The sequence below is a fragment of the Hemitrygon akajei genome, chromosome 5 (genome assembly GCF_048418815.1).
Source record: "Hemitrygon akajei chromosome 5, sHemAka1.3, whole genome shotgun sequence".
Taxonomy (NCBI): Eukaryota; Metazoa; Chordata; class Chondrichthyes; order Myliobatiformes; family Dasyatidae; genus Hemitrygon; species Hemitrygon akajei.
Window position 1 is genome coordinate 104,441,531 of NC_133128.1, and position 18,031 is coordinate 104,459,561.

Consider the following 18,031-nt stretch of genomic DNA (forward strand, 5'->3'; position numbering starts at 1 on the left):
CAGCCAACCCGAAAAGGCCTTTATTCCCATTCACTGCCTCCTGCCTGTCATCCATTCCTCTATCCATGCCAGTACCTGCATATGCCTTCTGAAAATTCCAGTATAAAAATAAGCTCCCAGCAAAAAAAATTAACTTCAACAAATAACAGATCAGGAACAATTAAGTTCAAGTTCAATTGGCATTGAACTATATATGAATACATCCAAACAAAACAGCGTTTTTCTGGGCTTAAGGTGCAAAACACAGTACCAACAGTCATACATACCCAGTACATGGTACATATGGTACATTTACAATAGCAGTACAGTACATAGTCACACAAAAAATACATAATATAGCCCAAGTCCCTGAGTTCATGAGCATTGTTGGCAAGAGCAAGCCCACACAGTCTGCACATGAATGCAATTGTCTGCAGAAGAAATATCAATTTTAAATATTGTTGAGGGAGAATTATTGGTACATAGAGAAATAAAGAAAGGAAAATGGGACTCGGAGTTGCTGTGCAGTTATAAAGCATGGAAACAGACTCTTCAACACAAATCATCCACGTTGACAGAGGTGCCTTCCTTAACTAGTTCCATTCGCTTGTGACTGGCCAATATTCCTCCAAGTTATCCAACACCAACCTGATTTTCTCAATCCCCTTGCATATTGAAGTCTGCCATTACAATTGTGTCATTATCCTGATTAAATGCCTTTTCTAGCTCCCTTTGCAATCTTAACCCTGCATCTTGGCTACTATCTGGAGGTCTATATATGATTTCCATATTGGCTTTTCTACCCTTGCAGTTTCTTAACTCCAACCACAAAGATTCAACATTCTTTCTAAAGATGCAAATTCCATCTCTTACCAACAGTCGCACCACCGCCTATGCCTTCCCGCCTGTCCTTTCGATACAAAGTATATCCTTTGAGGTTAAGCTCCCAACTATGGCCTTCTTTCAGCCATGATTCAGTGATGCCCACAACATCATACCGATCTCTAACTGCGCCACGAGTTCATCCACCTTATTCTGAATGCTACACACAGTTAAATACAGCATCTTCAATCCTGCATTCTTCGTTCTTTTGTATTTTGCTTCTGTGGTACGTTAATTCTTAGCACTGTCTGCATATGTACCCAATCATTGGTTTGTCCTTCCTTACATTCATCCCTTACGCTGAGAGAAAAAAGAGTAACCACCACCTTACTGACTATGATTTTCATGATTTATAAAATACATCATGTCAACCCTCAGCCTTCAACACTCGAGTGGGAAAAAAGTCAAGCCTATCTAGTCTTTCCATACAACTCAAGCCCTCCACTTCAGAAAACATTCTTGTGATCTTTTCTGCACCCTCTCTTACTTAATCACATTCTTCGTATAGTGAGGCAATCAGAATAGCACACAATACTCCAAGTGCAGTTTGATGAATGACTTGTGCAATTGCAATATGACATCCCACCATTTGTACTCAATGTCATGGTGGATATACACTTAGTCTGACCGCGGGGATTTATACCCCGAAATGTGCTTCCAAGACCTGCAGCATTTCCTCTTTTGTAATATCATTTTGTTCCAAGACATTATTTCCCTGAAATCCCTAGCTTCTGTGGCAGTATAAATTAAAATATTCATAAATTTAATATGAATAAAACACTATAGCAATTCACCAGATTTTTATGACAATCTTGACCATTTGCTCACCTGAAATATCCTATCCAGTATTATTGCAAAGTAATATTCTTTCCTGGTGTACCTCCGCTCACAGATCAATACCTTGTTGCATATTCTTCCTTTTGCACCTGTTTGTTTCGTAAATAATTTCTTTCCTATCATTTGGGAACTAATATCCCGGGCTTGTTCTGGACTGGGAAGAAGAAAGTGACCAATTAGGTTGTCTTTCATTGCAATATGCACAGAAAGTTATAATACACTATATTAATTTGGTATCTTTAAAACTCTAAAGAGTAAGATAGTTTTTTTTAAGTTATTCTTAAAGCATAACACCAGCTGCAGGGATTTTTCTAGTTTACATCGACAACTCTCACAAAAAGGTCTCTGATAAAGGTAGGATTGGAGGAAACCAAGAATGCAAAACTGCTGATTCTCCTTTTCATTTTTATACTGAATCTCCTTCCAAACATCCTGTACATTAACAAGCTGAAGGCTTTGAAATATTGCAGAATACTGGTAGCTCGGGTTGACTATTTGGAAGTTCGGTTGATCGCTAAGCTTAGCAAAATATTTGCAGACGTTTCAAGGGAGGTCCATTAAAAGTGGATTCATTGCAGAAGGATCCATCTACAAACACACTGACATGGATCCGGTATATTGAAACCCTACAGAGAAAAGAGAAACATCAACAATCAATAAATTACCGGTAATCTTGGGATCTGGACAGCACAGCAAACACATCCAACAGGACTCCCTCGAAGCTAACCAATCAAAATCTTCTACTGCTAAACTGTTCACAGCATTTTGAACCAGACAACCAGATCAAAATGTCTAATCAATATCCATTCGGACCCCAGAGAAGTATATAAGCCAGCATTCTGAGGAGGCAACACCTTCAACTGTGCACTGATGATGGCTTCTCGATTGGAGCGAAATGTCTACAAATCTTTTGCCAAGCTCAGTGCTCAGCCCAATTTTCAAGCTGAAGGCTAGCAGCAGAAGGCCAAAGACTCGGGCAACAAATAAATAGGGGATGATCACAGGTGTGGACAAAACAAGGTAATCACAGTACTGGCTTCAAACAGTAGATGGGTGACCACCAGGAGGGGCAAGGGAAGGTCAGTGCAGGGTTCCCCATGGCCATTCCCCTCAGCAACAAGTATACCTCTTTCGATGCTGCTGGGAGAGGGAATGACCCATTAAAGCACAGGCAGCAGCAGCTAGGCTACTGGCACTGAGACTCAACAGTGGAAGGTAAAGTCAGGCAGCATGGTAGCAATGGGAGACTCAATAGTTAAGGGGACAGGAGATTCTGCAGCCACAGAAGAGACACCAGGATAGTGTGTTGCCTCCTGGGTGTGAGGGTCCAGGATGTATCATATCAGCTACAGGATATCTCAAGGGGAAGGGTAAACAGCCAGAAGTCATGTTGTATAATGACACAAATGACATAAGCAGAAAAGGGGAAGAGGTAGGAAACAGGCTGAAGAGAAGAACGTCCAAGGTAGTAACCTCCGGATTACTGTACTCCTGTGCCACAGACTAGTGCAGGTAGGAATAGGACGATAGCATGGATGAATCAGTGGCTGAGGAGATGGTGCAGGATCACTGGATCACGAGAACCTTTTTTGGGAAAGGGGTGACCTATACAAGAAGTTGCACCTGAAACGGAGGGAAATGAATATTCTCGCCAGGAGGTTTGCTACTGCAACTCAGGAGGGTTTAAACTAGTTTGCAGGCGCTGGGAACCAGAGCAGCAGGTCAGTAAGTGAAGCACTGGACAGGATGGTAGATGTCAGGGAAAGTTTTGAAAGGCAAAATTAAAACACCAGGTATGAGGAGGTGTGTGTGTGCATGTGCACGTGCGTATTATACATATATACATTTTAATGCAAGAGTATTATGGATAAAGGTAATAAACTTAAGAGCATGGATCAGTACACAGAGCTACGATGTTGGGGCTATTACAGAAACTTGGTTGAGAGGGGCAGAAATTGGTGATTAATGCACCAGGTTTTCAAAGTTTTAGAAAAGATATAGGTGGTGGTAAAGGTGGGGGGGGGGGTGGATTTGCACAACTAATCAGGGACAATATTACAACTGCACTCAGGGAATACATAATGGAGAGTTTAGACATCGTGTCCATTAGGTAGAACTCAGGAATAGGAAGGATGAAACACACTGCTGAGATTGCACTACAGACATCACCACCCCCCCCCCCCCCCCAATAGCCACCAGGCCATTGAGGAACAGATATGAATCAGATTAAGAAAATGTATGAAAATAATAGGGTTGTTGTCATGAGGGATTTCAACTTCCCTAATATAAACTGGGACCTTCTTAGTGCAAGGGGTTTAAGTGGGGGAGTATTTGATAAGTGTATCCAGGAAGGTTTATAAATCAATATATGAACAGACCAATGAGAGGAGAGGCCATACTGGACCTGGTGTTGGACAATGAGCTGGGCCAGGTGACTGATATTTGAGTGAGGCAGCAGTTAGGGAACACTGACCACAATTCCTTAAATTTCAGGATAGCAATAGTTTTGGCCATTGTGGGAGTTTTAATTTGGAGTAGGGCAAATGATGAGGGCATTAGATTGGAACTAAGAGAGTTAATTGGGAACACCTTTTTTCTGGCAAGCCCACTTCAGGTATGTGGAGGGCATTTAAAGATCAATTGCAAAAGTACAGGAAAGGAAGGACAAGGATGGAAAGATTAAAGAACCTTGGATGTCTAGAGAATTGATGAATTAGTCAAGAAAAAGTAAAAGTATGTAAAACTTGGAAAGTAGGATCAAATGAGGATTATAAAGAACCCAGAAAAGAACTAAAGTAGGGAATCCTGAAAGCCAGGAGGGGCCATGAAAAGTCCTTGGCCAGTAGGATTAAGGTGAATCCCAAGACATTCTATACATACATCAAGGGCAAAGGGATACCTAGGGAGAGGGTAGGACCACTCCAAGATAAAGGAAAAATTTGCTTAGATGTGGAGAATGTGAGTAAGGTACTTATGAATACTTTGCTTCAATATTTATGAAGGAAAAGAACATGGAAGACCAGGAGATCAGTGTTGAAGATATAATTAAGTTAGGGTGTTTAGAGGTCAAAGAGGAGGAAGTGTTGGGCCTCCTAATGAGTATTAGCTGGCTAAGTCCCCAGGAGCTGATGGGATTTACCTGTGGTAATTGAAGGAGACTGACCAGCATCTTCTCTCAGCACAAGCGAGGTCTTGGAGGACTGGCAAGTGGCTAACATTGGACATCTATTTAGGAAGCGAATAAGGGGAAACCCTAGGAACTACAGACTAGTGAGTATCATGTGCAGGGAAATTGCTGGAGAAAATTCTTAGGGATAGGATATATGAGTATTTGGAAACCCATGGCCTAATTAGGGAGAGCCAGCATGGCTTTGTGAGGGGCAGATCATGACTTATCCAACAATTGAGATTTTTTGACAAGGTGATGAAAGTGATTGATGAGGGTCAGGCAATGAGTGGTATAAACACAGATTTTAATAAGGCATCTGACAAAGTCCCCATGGAAGGCTAATCCAGAAGATGAAGATGCATGGGGTCTGCAGCTAATTAGCTATTTGGATTCTGAAATGGCTTGCACATAAAACACAGTGGCTGAAAGGACTTATTCGAGCTGGAAGATGGTAATTAGTGGAATTCCGCAGGGATCTGTGCTGGGATATCTGAATCATAGAATATTACAGCACAGTACAGGCCCTTCAGCCCTCCATGTTGTGCCAACCCATATAATCCTTAAAAAAAGTACTAAACCCACACTACCCCATAACCCTCTATTTTTCTTTCATCCATGTGCCTGTCCAAGAGGATCTTAAATACCCCTAATGTTTTAGCCTCCACCTCCATCCCTGGCAAGTCATTCCAGGCACTCACAACCCTCTGTAAAAAACTTACCCCTGGTGTCTCCCTTAAACTTCCCTCCCTTAATTTTGTACATATGCCCTCTGGTTTTTGCTATTGGTGCCCTGGGAAACAGTTACTGACTATCCACCTTATCTACGCCTCTCTATCTTGTAGACCTCTATCAAGTCCCCCCTCATTCTTCTATGCTCCAAAGAGAAAAGTCCCAGCTCTGCTAACATTGCTTTATATGACTTGTTCTCCAAACCAGGCAACATCCTGGTAAATCTCCTCTGCACCCTCCCCATAGCTTCCACATCCTTCCTATAATGAGGTGACCAGAATTGAACACAATACTCTAAGTGTGATCTCACCAGATAATTGTAGAGTTGCAACATGACCTCTCTACTCTTGAACTTAATCCCCCGTTAATGAAGCCTAGCATCCCATAGGCCTTAACTACCCTATCAACCTCTACAGCAACCTTGAGGGATATATGGATTTGTTCGTCCACACTCTTAAGTAACTGACCTTTATACCTGTACTCAGTCTTCTGGTCTGTCCTTCCAAAATGCATCACCTCACACTTATCCGGTTTGAACTCCATCTGCCATTTTTCTGCCTAACTCTGCAGCCTGTCTATATCCTCTTGTAACCTTCGACAACCTGAAGCTCCATCCACAACTCCTCCAATCTTCATGTCATCCGCAAACTTACTCACCCATCCTTCCACCTCTACATCCAGGTCATTTATAAAAATCACAAATAGCAAGGGTCCCAAGACAGATCCCTGCGGCACTCCACTAGTCACCGACCTCCAGGCAGAATACTTTCCTTCCACAACTACCCTCTGCTTTCTTCCTTTAAGCCAATTTTTTATCCAAACAGCCAAGGTTCCACTTATCCCATGACTCATGACTTTCTGGATGAGTCTCTTGTGAGGGATCTTGTCAAATGCCTTGCTAAAGTCCATGTAGACCACATCCACTGCCCTACCCTCATCAATTTCTTTTGTTACCTCTTCAAAAAACTCAATCAGGCTTGTGAGGCACAATCTACCCTTCACAAAGCCATGTTGACTATCCATGAATAGACTACTTCTCCAAATGCTCGAAGATCCTATCCTTAAGAATCCTTTCCAGTAGTTTGCAGACCACCGACGCAAGACTCACTGGTCTATAGTTCCCAAGTTTCTCCCTATTACCTTTTTTATACAAGGGAACTACATTTGCCATTCTCCAGTCCTCCGGCACTTCTCCTGTAGCCAAAGAGGATTCAAAGATCATAGCTAATGCTCCAGCGATCTCTTCTCTCAATTCCCCCAACAACCTGGAGTGTATCATATCCGGCCCTGGGGATTTATCAATCTTCATGTTTTTAAGAAAATCCAGCACTACTTCTTCCATAATCTCCACATTGTCCAGCACACAAGCCTGCTCTATTTTGACCTCACCCTGATCAAGATCCTTTTCACTTGTGAATACTGAAGCAAAGTATTCATTTAGGACCTCCCCAACCTCCTCCGCCTCCAGGCACATTGCCCTCTTTATCCTTTAGCGGTCCCACCTTCGTTCTCGTCATCCTCCTGTTCTTCAGATACGCATAGAATGCCTTGGGGTTCTCCTTAATCCTACATGCCTTCTCATACCCCCTTCGAGCTCTCCTAAGTTCTTTCATTAGCTCCTTCCTAGCTACCCTATATTTCTCATGAGTCCCTCCTATTTCCCACTTCTTATATCTAACATCTGGAGTATTGCATATAGTTCTGGTCGCCCCACCACAGGAAGGATGTTTACCAGGGTAAACACAGGAAAGAGGTTTACCAGGGCGCTGCCTGGTTTAGAGGGCATGTGCTATCATAAGAGGCTGGGTAAGCTTGGATTGTTTTCTTTGTAGCAGCAGAGGCTGAGGGGAGATGTGATAGAGGTTTATAAGATAATAAGAGGCATAGATAGAGTAGACAGGGATTTTCCTTCCCTGGGTAGAAATGTCTAATACCAGATGGAATGCATTAAAGGTGAGAGGGGGTAGGTTCAAAGAGGATGTGAGGGTGAAGTGTTTTTACTCAATAGTGGATGCCTGGGATGTGCTACCTGGTATGGTGGTACAGACAAATACATTATGGTTTTTAAGAGATATATTTAGATAGGTACATGAATTTGAGAAAGATGGAGGGATGTGGACATGATGTAGGTAGGAGGGATCAGACAGGTTTTTTTTAATTACTTTTAGATGGTTCAGCACAGCAGTGTGGGTTGAAAGGCATGTTCATGGGCTGTACTGTTCTTTGTTCGATATGGGATTACGGAAAAGTGAATTTCTTACAAGATGAAGACTGAACTGCTTTATTTCTTAAGTTATTTCAACTGAAACACCATTGTTAATACATTTTTATGTATTCCAAACTTGGCAGTTGGCAAATTACTGTAACATGTACAAATACAGTGAAAAGCTGTATACCATCTGGCCAGACCACTTCAAAACACAAGTACATCAAGATAGTACAAGGAGGCAGAGGCAACGTGCGAGAACTTCATGACAAGAAGCCTGCGAGCCAATGTTCGACTCCATTTCACTGATTAAAGCAATGAGGAAGACTGAAATGCCAGCTGCCTGTCTTCTTAAATCGTTGGAGGATCACCCTGCTGCCAGAGAGGGGAGACTGCCTTTTTAATTGCTGGTGAGATCACCCTGCTAATGATGGGGAGAACGTTGTCCAGGTTTTCTGCATTTTCGATGTGGGCTTGGACTGTGGATATTTTTTCAGTGTTACAGTGGCATGCAAAAGTTTGGGCACCCCTGGTCAAAATTTCTGTTACTGTGAATAGCTAAGCGAATAAAGATGACCTGATTTCCAAAAGGCATAAAGTTAAAGATGACACATTTCTTTAATATTTTAAGTAAGATTTCTTTTTTATTTCTATCTTTCACAGTTTCAAAATAACAAAAAAAAAAGGGCCCGAAGCAAAAGTTTAGGCACACTGCATGGTCAGTACTTAGTAACACCCCCTTTGGCAAGTATCACAGATTGTAAACACTTTCAATTCCTGTTTGGGGGATTTTCGCCCATACTTCCTTGCAAAGGGCTTCTAGTTCTGTGAGATACTTGGGCCATCTTGCATGCACTGCTCTTTTGAGGTCGATCCACAGATTTTCGATGATATTTAGGTCAGGGGACTGTGAGGGCCATGGCAAAACCTTCAGCTTGCACCTCTTGAGGTAGTCCATTGTGGAATTTGAGGTGTGTTTAGAATCATTATCCTGTTGTAGAAGCCATCCTCTTTTCATCTTCAGCTTTTTTTTTTATTTACAGATTACCAGAATTTGCTGGTATTTAATTGAATTCATTCTTCCCTCTACCAGTGAAATGTTCCCCATGCCACTGGCTGCAACACAAGCCCAAAGCATGATCAATCCACCCCAGTGCTTAACAGTTGGAAAGGTGATCTTTTCATGAAATTCTGCACCCTTTTTTCCCTCCAAACATACCTTTGCTCATTGTAGCCAAAAAGTTCTATTTTAACTTCATCAGTCCACAGGACTTTTTTCCAAAATGCATCAGGCTTGTTTAGATGTTCCTTTGCAAATGTCTGACGTTGAATTTTGTGGTGAGGATGCAGGAAAGGTTTTCGTCTGATGACTCCTCCATGAAGGTCATATTTGTGCAGGTATCACTGCACAGTAGAACAGTGCACCACCATTCCAGAGTCTGCTAAAACTTCCTGAAGGTCTTTTGCAGTCAAACGAGTTTTGATTTGCCTTTCTAGCATTCCTACGAGCAGTTCTCTTGGAAAGTTTTCTTGGTCTTACCTCAACTTGACTTCCCCCGTTCCTGTTAACTGCCATTTCATTACGAACTGAGGAAAAGGGTACCTGAAAACGTTTTGCTATCTTCTTAGAGCCTTCTCCTACTCTGTGAGTATTATTTATTTTAATTTTCAGTGTGCGAGGCAGTTGCTTAGAGGAGCCTATGGCTGCTGATTGTTGGGACAAGGTTTGTGGGGTCAGGGTATTTATAAAGCTTTTAAATTTGCATCACCTGGCCTTTCCTAACGATGATTGTGAGCAAGCCATAGCCCTAACAAGCTAATTAAGGTCTGAGACCTTGGTAAAAGTTATCTGAGAGCTCAAATCTCTTGGGGTGCCCAAACTTTTGCATGGTGCTCCTTTCCTTTTTTCCCACTCTAAAATTGCACAAAACAAAAATAATACACTAATCTTGCTTAAAATGTTGAAAAGAATGTTTCATCTTTAACTTTATGACTTGGAGATCAGTTTACCTTCTACTCACCTAACTATTCACAGTAACAGAAATTTTGACCAGGGGTGCCCAAACTTTTGCATCCCACTGTATGTCTTTTTTGTACTGTTTTTCGCCCAATCTTTCTCGCTTTATTTTGTGCAGGGGAGGGGGATTTGGGCATTGATGATTGTGCTACCACTTTTGCAGATGCCAACAAAGGAGACTATATTTATAGATCTTGTCAAGGGAAATAAAATAGAGCAGATATGAGAACTTGCAGTAAACAGACTGTGCTACAAGCTTTAGAATTATCCAACATAAAAACTATAAAGACAAAAGTTATAATTTAAAGAGCTGATTGTGTGGGTAAGTAAAGCAGAAAGAAATATTGTCAGAGTATAAAGAACCATATTCAAAAGGATGAATATAGTCCATTAGAAAATGACTCATCAAAATGTAAATATAGCTTACACAAGCTTTCTGAATGTAATCATGTATGCTTTACAGAGTTTTTGGTGATAACAGAGTAGGTAACTTAAAAAGTGAATAGGAAGCATGGAGCAGGTAAAGTGGAACAGTTCCAAGTGAGAAAAATGATTCATCAAGAACAAAACCTTTGATTTGCTATTTATGATTTATGTAACATAAATTCATTAATCATTTGAAAACAACAGAGTAGATGGAACTTCACACGTGCAACCATAATAGAGGGAAATGTTAATTGGATTTAAAAAAGGAATCTGATCAAGAGTTGACATTACTGCTTTATATGGACTTAGAATATTTAGGATGGAAGCAAGGAATTGTCCCAGTTTCTTTCAAGTAAGATTTAAAAATCATCAAGGTACAGTATGTCTAAATGTTGGCAGTTTCATGAGCATTAAGAAAAAACGATTTATTTTTTAAAAATACTTACGAGTAAGCAATTTGAACTCCTCCTTTCAGACCTCCTTCAAATACCCCTTTTCCTCTGCCACCAGCCAAAACCTGTGCCTTTACAATAAAATCTCTTGAGCCTGTGATGCAGAATAACAGGTACATACAGATTAAACAGTGCTGTACTATTTATAAACTACCCTGGCCTGAATATTCACTTACCTATTTAGCTCAAAGGACCTATTTTAGCTCAAATAATAAAATGTATCTAGTTTACTTACTAACAAAAGCTGTAAGCTTGCATTAACATCTTTGACAACACACACAAAGTGGATGATGAAACAGTGAAAAATCAGCAAATGCACTGCATGGTATGCAAAAGCAGCATTTGAAGGCAAATCTATTATATGAATCAATAGTTCAGCCAATTTTGAACACACTAAAATGTTAGGTCACATTTTAAAACCAGAGGCAATGCTACTGGCTAGTGAAGGTTTCCTAAATAAATAGCTTAGATTTAAGCAACTAAAAACCTAGGAAGTTTCTGACAACTTACATATTTAAGATCTTTGGAGAAATAAGATTACTGGAGCTTAGATTCACTTAGATACGGATTAAAAACAAACCGAATAATGTTTTTATAACCACTGTCTCTGTACTGGGACACAAACTCCATCTGCAAAAAGGAAGAACAAATTACCGTAGATTCCGGATTTTAAGCCGCTACTTTTTTCCCACATTTTGAACAGCTTTGAACTCTGCGGCCTTTAATCCAGAGCGGCTAATACATGATCTTTTTCATGCCGCCTCGTAAACATTTTGCCTCGTAACAGTAGACCAATAAAATTGATGAGTAGTTCACAGAGGTCCAATGAAATTGTACGATAAATCAAGGCCACTTTCACAATTAAATTATTGTAAATCAGTCATTTGTACTCACCCTCATCAACATGGAAAACACTCGAAGAAAAGCATTGTGCTGCCTTTATGGCAGTTATTTAGTTTATAATATTTTCGCTTAGTAATTCATTTTCTAGTTAAAGTTAGAAGAGTTTTAACTATATTTGTTTTCTGTACTACATCGCGGGATGCTATGACGTCACACCCGGTTTCGCCGCGTCTTGTGGGATACCAGTTTGCAATAAACGGGACGACGGGGGTCGAGCGGCGGAGCGAAAACGCTGCTTTTAAATGCCGTTTGCGATAAACGGGAAGGAGGGGGGCGAGCGGTGGAGCGAAAATGCTGCTTTTAAGTTAAAGGCGATCAATAACTTTTCCTGGTAGGCTGCAGTATATATATTTTTTACCAGTCGTTAGGAGATATTGGAATGTTGTTCAGTAAAGAAGTATACGCAACGTATATTTAAAAGTAGCCGCGTTACGGGCACGGTTCGAAAAAAAGCATTTGCAATATGTATTTGTTTTTGTTACCATATGGATTTAATTAAAAGTTAAAAAATCCTCACGTGTAATATCTTTCTGTGTAAATATCTCATATTACAACGTGGGACACCTGCGGCCGAAAATCCGGTGCGGCCTAAAATCCGGTGCGGCCTTTACAAGTAAAAAATTGATTTTATTTCTAAAATTAGAGCCAGCGGCTTTTAATCAGGTGCGCTCTGTAGTCCGGAATCTACGGTAAATAGAAATTAAATACTGGAAATACTCTGCAGGTCAAGCAGCATCTGAGGACATTTCAGCCTTTGTTTTCAACCTGCTGAGTATTGTAAGCAATACTCAGGTTGGAGTCAGATTTCCAGATTTTAGTTTCTTCAGGAATAAAATAGTTACACTAGAATTCAGTGCACAAAATTTGCTAATTATCAAAGAATCAAGTGAGGTATCCCAACCAACAACTCAAAAGGGAAGACTCAAGCATTTGATACAGAAAGTGGTTGAACAGATAAATATGCAACTTTTTGCCACCTTTGGGCTACCATAATGATCTCTTCTCATCATATCAGTTAGTTCATGACAATAACCATTGACCTTACGGCTAAATTATGACATAAAATTGAGTATTTATTGACACAATCTTGAGATTGACATAAAGTCTTTTGCTCAACCCTTTTAGTCTGCAGTTGTTAATTCTGAAGACATCTTCAGCTTTACTAGTCAGATGTTGTTTAGTCTCATGGCCTCAAGTTGCACTCAGATTTGGAATGAAATAAATTAGATGAACACAGACTATTAAGAAAGATCACTCAACTCTCCTGGCTGAAGATGGCTATAGAATCTTCACTTTTATCCTTGAACGTACGTTGGGCTCTGTTATCGACAAAGGAGGGCTGGTCATGGTCATTATCTGTTTAGCTGACATCCATCATCAACAAATGTATATAGAAAAGAAGTAATCCAATGATTACAAAATCATTGTTTAGTTCTATCTCCAGTCCACTCCCTATCCCATTCCCTGCTGCAGTTTATCAGGTATAAATGGCACCACTAATCAAACTGTTCTAACAGAATGGCACCACATTGATTATAGAGTTCTCCTTCAGCTCAAAATGTCAGCATAATATCCATCCTGATTTGCGTATTTAGAGTCTACGCATCTGAAAACAGAAGTACCCAAAGTGTGAAATGCTTGTTTCTATCCTCAATCAGTATTCATACCAATACTGACATCAAAAAATGACACAAATAACACAATTAATCTAATTGGAATCAAGTTTATTATCACTGACATCAGTCATGAAATTTGTTTTTAGCAGCAGCAGTAGAGTGCAAAACAAAAATTACTATAAAAGTTGTTCCTAAAATTTCAGGCTCCTGTACCTCTTCCCAAATAGTAGTAATGTGAAGAGGGCATGTACTGGATGGCAAGGGTCTTTAATGGTGAATGCCACTATAAGCCCAGATGATATAGAGCAGATTTAGGCCATTTGGAGTCCACTCCACCATCTCATCAAGGTTGATCCAATTTTCCTCTGAGCCCCAATATGCTTTCTCCCCATATTCCTTCATGCCCTGACCAATCAAGAATCTATCTATACCTCAGTTGTGCCTGTGATGGAACCGGCTGAGTCTAGAATTCCTGCATACAATTACAGCCTCTTGCAATCCAATGGACTGGAACCTCCAGTATGTCACACACCAAATCTTGTCACACTCCATAGTGTAGCAGAGCCTCCTTCATGATTGCATCAATAGGCTGGGCGCAAGATAGATCCACTAAGATGTTGATGGACAGGAACTTGAAGCTGCTCACCCTTTTCACTGATGACCCCTCAATGAGGACTGGTGTGTGTTCTCCCAATTTCACCTTCCTGAAGTAAATAATCAATTCCTTGATGTTGAATGCAAGGTTATTGTGATACCACTCGACCAATCTATCTCACTCATGTATGCCTTCTTATTGTCATTTGGGACTCTGCCAACAACAGTAGACTCATCACCAAATTTATAGATGACATTTAAGTTGTGCCTAGCCACACAGTGAGGAATGTAGAGTAGAGCAGTGGGTTAAGCACACATCCTTGAGGTGCACCAGATTTGTCACTATGATGTTACTACACATCCCCACTGAATATTGCCTCCCAAAAGAGGAGGTCAATGACCTCATAACAGAGGCTCATGTTTTAGAGCTTGTTGATTAGTACGGAGGGATTGGTAATGTTGAATGCCGAGCTATAATTGATAAACAGCAGACAGAATTATGTTTTTCTGATATCTAGGTGAAAGCCAAGTGGTGAGCTGGTGAGGTTGCATCTGCTGTCAAATTATAGTAGTAGGCTCCAGGTAGTGTAGCAGGTCCAGGTGCCTCCTCAGTCAGGAGTTAATTCTAGCCATGTCCACTGCTAAAAGCATTTCATCATAGAGCTTTCTTGTAAAAAAAAAGGGCTAGAAGTCTCTGCAAATATACATGTGAACCAGCTATCGGTGGGTTTCAAGATATTCCAAATTCCGTGGAGAGCCTTTAGCAATTGACTGGGGGGGGGGGGGGGGGGGGTGACGGTTGCTAGCATGTTGTCTGAAAGGCTGAAAGGTCCCCTTGTTGAAGAACTCTCTATATGGGTTTCTGAAAACCATTTCAAAAGAATATCAATCAAACTGACTTTTTTCAAAGAAAGCCAGACCTCCCATACCACCTTCTCAAGTACCTAAAATACTGTATCACAAACTGCAGTATGTATTCCATCCATCTATAAGCACCAGGCTAGAATGTCAAAAAGGAATGCACAGAGCAGAATCAACAACAAAACATGACCGTTTTTGATCTCAAAATTTTTTGACTGTCAATTGGGAACAACTGTTGAATATCCTCAATTTTCCTGCCATCAAAAACTTTACCTCTGTCTTAAATTTGTTTCAAGACAGTATGCACACCATGAGCTCAAATAACTGCTCCACAAGAGACCCAATCGTAACTGTTGTCCACCAACTCTAAATTATTGCCTCACTTTCCTCAACTTTTAATGCCATAATACTGCCTTTCACCTACTGGTGTGAAGTAAGATATTCAGAATTCATCTAACCCACAATATTATCACTCTAGAACCAAGACCACCCAACTTCAGACATTAAGTTGCAATATACAAACAAAACTTCTGTATACAAAACCATCACTGAAATATACTGTACATGACAACAGACCATGTAATTAACATTCAAAATACACAGGATCTCTAGCAAACAGCCTGAGATACAACACTGCCATTGTGCAATTAAGGTGCACAATATTCTCCCCCTGGCAACTATTGATTACTCCCCACGTTGATAACCCCTTTAGCGAACACAGTTGTTGACAATGAAGCTCCCCATCACCTTCAGTTGTTCCAGCACACACTTTGCTGTCAGAGGAAAGGAATGCTTGAAGATAAAGACCCTGCTCTCAGTATGGAACTCAGTCTAACCCTGCCCTCACATTTCAGAAATGTGGATTACATTCAGCAAGCACCACAACGCACTGGAGAGAATACCAATATACCTCCTGCCCCACCTATGAAAGAATACAAAGATTAAACATTGCCCCCCCCCATTGCTACTTCAGAGCCCAACCAAATCAACTGAGTCACTCTCAATCCTGAGTTGCAGATTAAGACTGATTAAGAAAAAAGGGCAGTGCTTTATTGTTAGATATGAATATAAAAATTAACCTATTTTTGCACATCTTTTAGGTGCAAACTAAGTGATATCTATATATTAGACCTCGCAAGATACACAAAAATGTAATTTTAAGTCTTTATAAATAAACACTGGTGAGGCCTCACGGAGTATTGTGAGGAGTTCTGGGCCACAAAGGATGTGCAGACATTGGGGAGGGTTCAAAGGAGGTTAACAAAAATGATTCCAGGATTGAAAGGCTTATCATATGAAGAGCATTTGATGGCTCTGGGCCTGTACTCACTGAAATTCAGATGAGGATGACCTCACTGAAACCTGTCAAATATTGGAAGGCCTCAACAGAGTGGATGTGGAGAGGATGTTTCCTCTGGTGGGGGAGTCCAAGACCAGAGGACACAGCCTTGGAATAGTGGCACCTCCAGGTAGAATGAAGATGAGGAGGAATTGCTTTAGCCAGAGAGTGGTGAATCTGTGGAATTCATTGCCACAGGCGGCTGTGGAGGCCAGATGCATTTAAGGCACAGCTTGATAGTTTCTTGAATAGTTAGGTCATGGAGGGATATGAGGAGAAGTCAGGAGATTGGGGTTGAGAGGGAAAACGGATCAACCATGATGAAATGGCAGCTCAGACTCAATGGGTCAAATGGTCCAATTCTGCTCCAAATTCTTGTATCCTTTCCAAATCCATTAGCAGAATATCAAAAACTGGGCTGGGCACTTCCATGCATGATTCACTTTATAATAGCTGCTGTTTGCCTGGCATTAGCCACATGCTCAATTATATTATAAGAGTACACATTTCCTCCACTGCTACCAAAATCTGGACCTTTCAGGGATTCTCATGACTTTCACAGTACCTTAACATACCAAAATTTGCAAAATTTGGAAATACAATTAATAGCTTTGCACCGTGGCATTGATGTATTACACACAGCATCTCTCAGCCTCAGTGAGCTATAGTGTGCATCAAGAAATAATCAATGCTAAATGCAGTGAAATGAGTACCCCTTAAAAATAGAGTTGATTGCTGCATTCATTGTCCTCTTAAATAGCCTACATTCTCCATGCCTCTTGGCCACTCATAATGCAGGTGAGTTTCTGTGCAGAGATTTTAAAACAGAGTGGAGAGATCACTGTCTTTTTCTCAGGGACTGCTGTGTACTTTGTTTCACAGAAACATGGCTAACCCCTGCCATTTTAAACACAGCACTCTAGCACAAAGGATTTACCATCCATTGACAGGACAGCTGACTCTTAAAGTTAGAGGAGGTGCAGTATGTTTCATGATTAACTCATCATGGTGCAGAGACGTGGCAGTTCAATCCTGGTGTCCTAGTATCAATTATCATCCATTTTATCTGCTGAGGGGGTCTTCCACTGTCATCCTGGTAGCAGTGTACATATCACTTCTGGGCAACGTCAGGAAGAGACTGGATGGGCTGAGCACTGATTAGCAGTGACAAAACAATGCAGCCTGATGCTTTCCCAATAATTGCAGGAAATTTCAACCACGCAAACTTGAAGTCTCCAAGCAACTACCACCAACATATCACCAGTGGAACCAGAGGAGCCAACACACTTGACCACTGTTACAGCACCAATAAGAACATTTGCTATGCCATCCCATGCCCACACTTTGGAAAATCCAATCACCAGGCTGTACTACTCCCAGCATACAAGCAGAGACTAAAGAATGCACCACCAGTGGTGAGGACCATGAAGGAATGTTCTAGAGAGGCAGAGCAGCACTTACAGGACTGCTTTGAATCAGTGGACTGGACAATATTCAGGGATTCTTGAGTGTGGATGAGTGTTTGTCTTCAAGAACATACCAGACATACCCAAACAAGAAGCCATGGATGAACCAGGAAATTCGTTGTCTGCTGATGGCTAGATCTGTGACCGGTGATCCTGAGCTATACAAGAAATCCAGGTTTGACCTACAGAGTTTAAAGGCTTTAGTTTAAAGGCTAAAAAACAATTCCAATTGAAATTGGAGACGGCATCAGATGCACGTCAGCTCTGGATGGGTTTGTAGGTCATTACTTCCTACAAGATAAACTCAACATCATGAATGAGCTCAATGCCTTTTATGCATGGTCTGAAAGGGAAAAATAGAACTTGTGTGAAGGGTGATCTTGTGATCATATCTGTCTTGGAGGCAGAGCATCTTTCAAGAGGATAAGCCCATGCAAGGCATCAGGCCCTGATAGTACCTGGTAAGATATTGAAAGCTTGTGCAAACCAACTGGCAGAAGTGTTCAAGGACAGCTGCTGTAGTCCCACCTGCTTCAAAAGGGTGACAATTATACC

At 41.0% G+C, this 18,031-nt stretch overlaps 1 protein-coding gene across 4 annotated transcripts in view; it reads right to left on the reverse strand.

Annotated features, from left to right (window-relative positions):
* Window positions 1-18,031, reverse strand: part of LOC140728039 (succinate--CoA ligase [ADP-forming] subunit beta, mitochondrial-like) — a 188,975-nt gene that overhangs the window by 150,563 nt on the left and 20,381 nt on the right. For all 4 annotated transcript variants that reach the window (XM_073046161.1, XM_073046162.1, XM_073046160.1 and 1 more), the window contains exons 3-4: window positions 10,692-10,791; window positions 1,690-1,852 (exon numbers count right to left, since the gene is read on the reverse strand). In XM_073046161.1, the coding sequence (XP_072902262.1) occupies window positions 1,690-1,852; window positions 10,692-10,791 (263 nt within the window). The remainder of the gene's footprint in view (window positions 1-1,689; window positions 1,853-10,691; window positions 10,792-18,031) is intronic.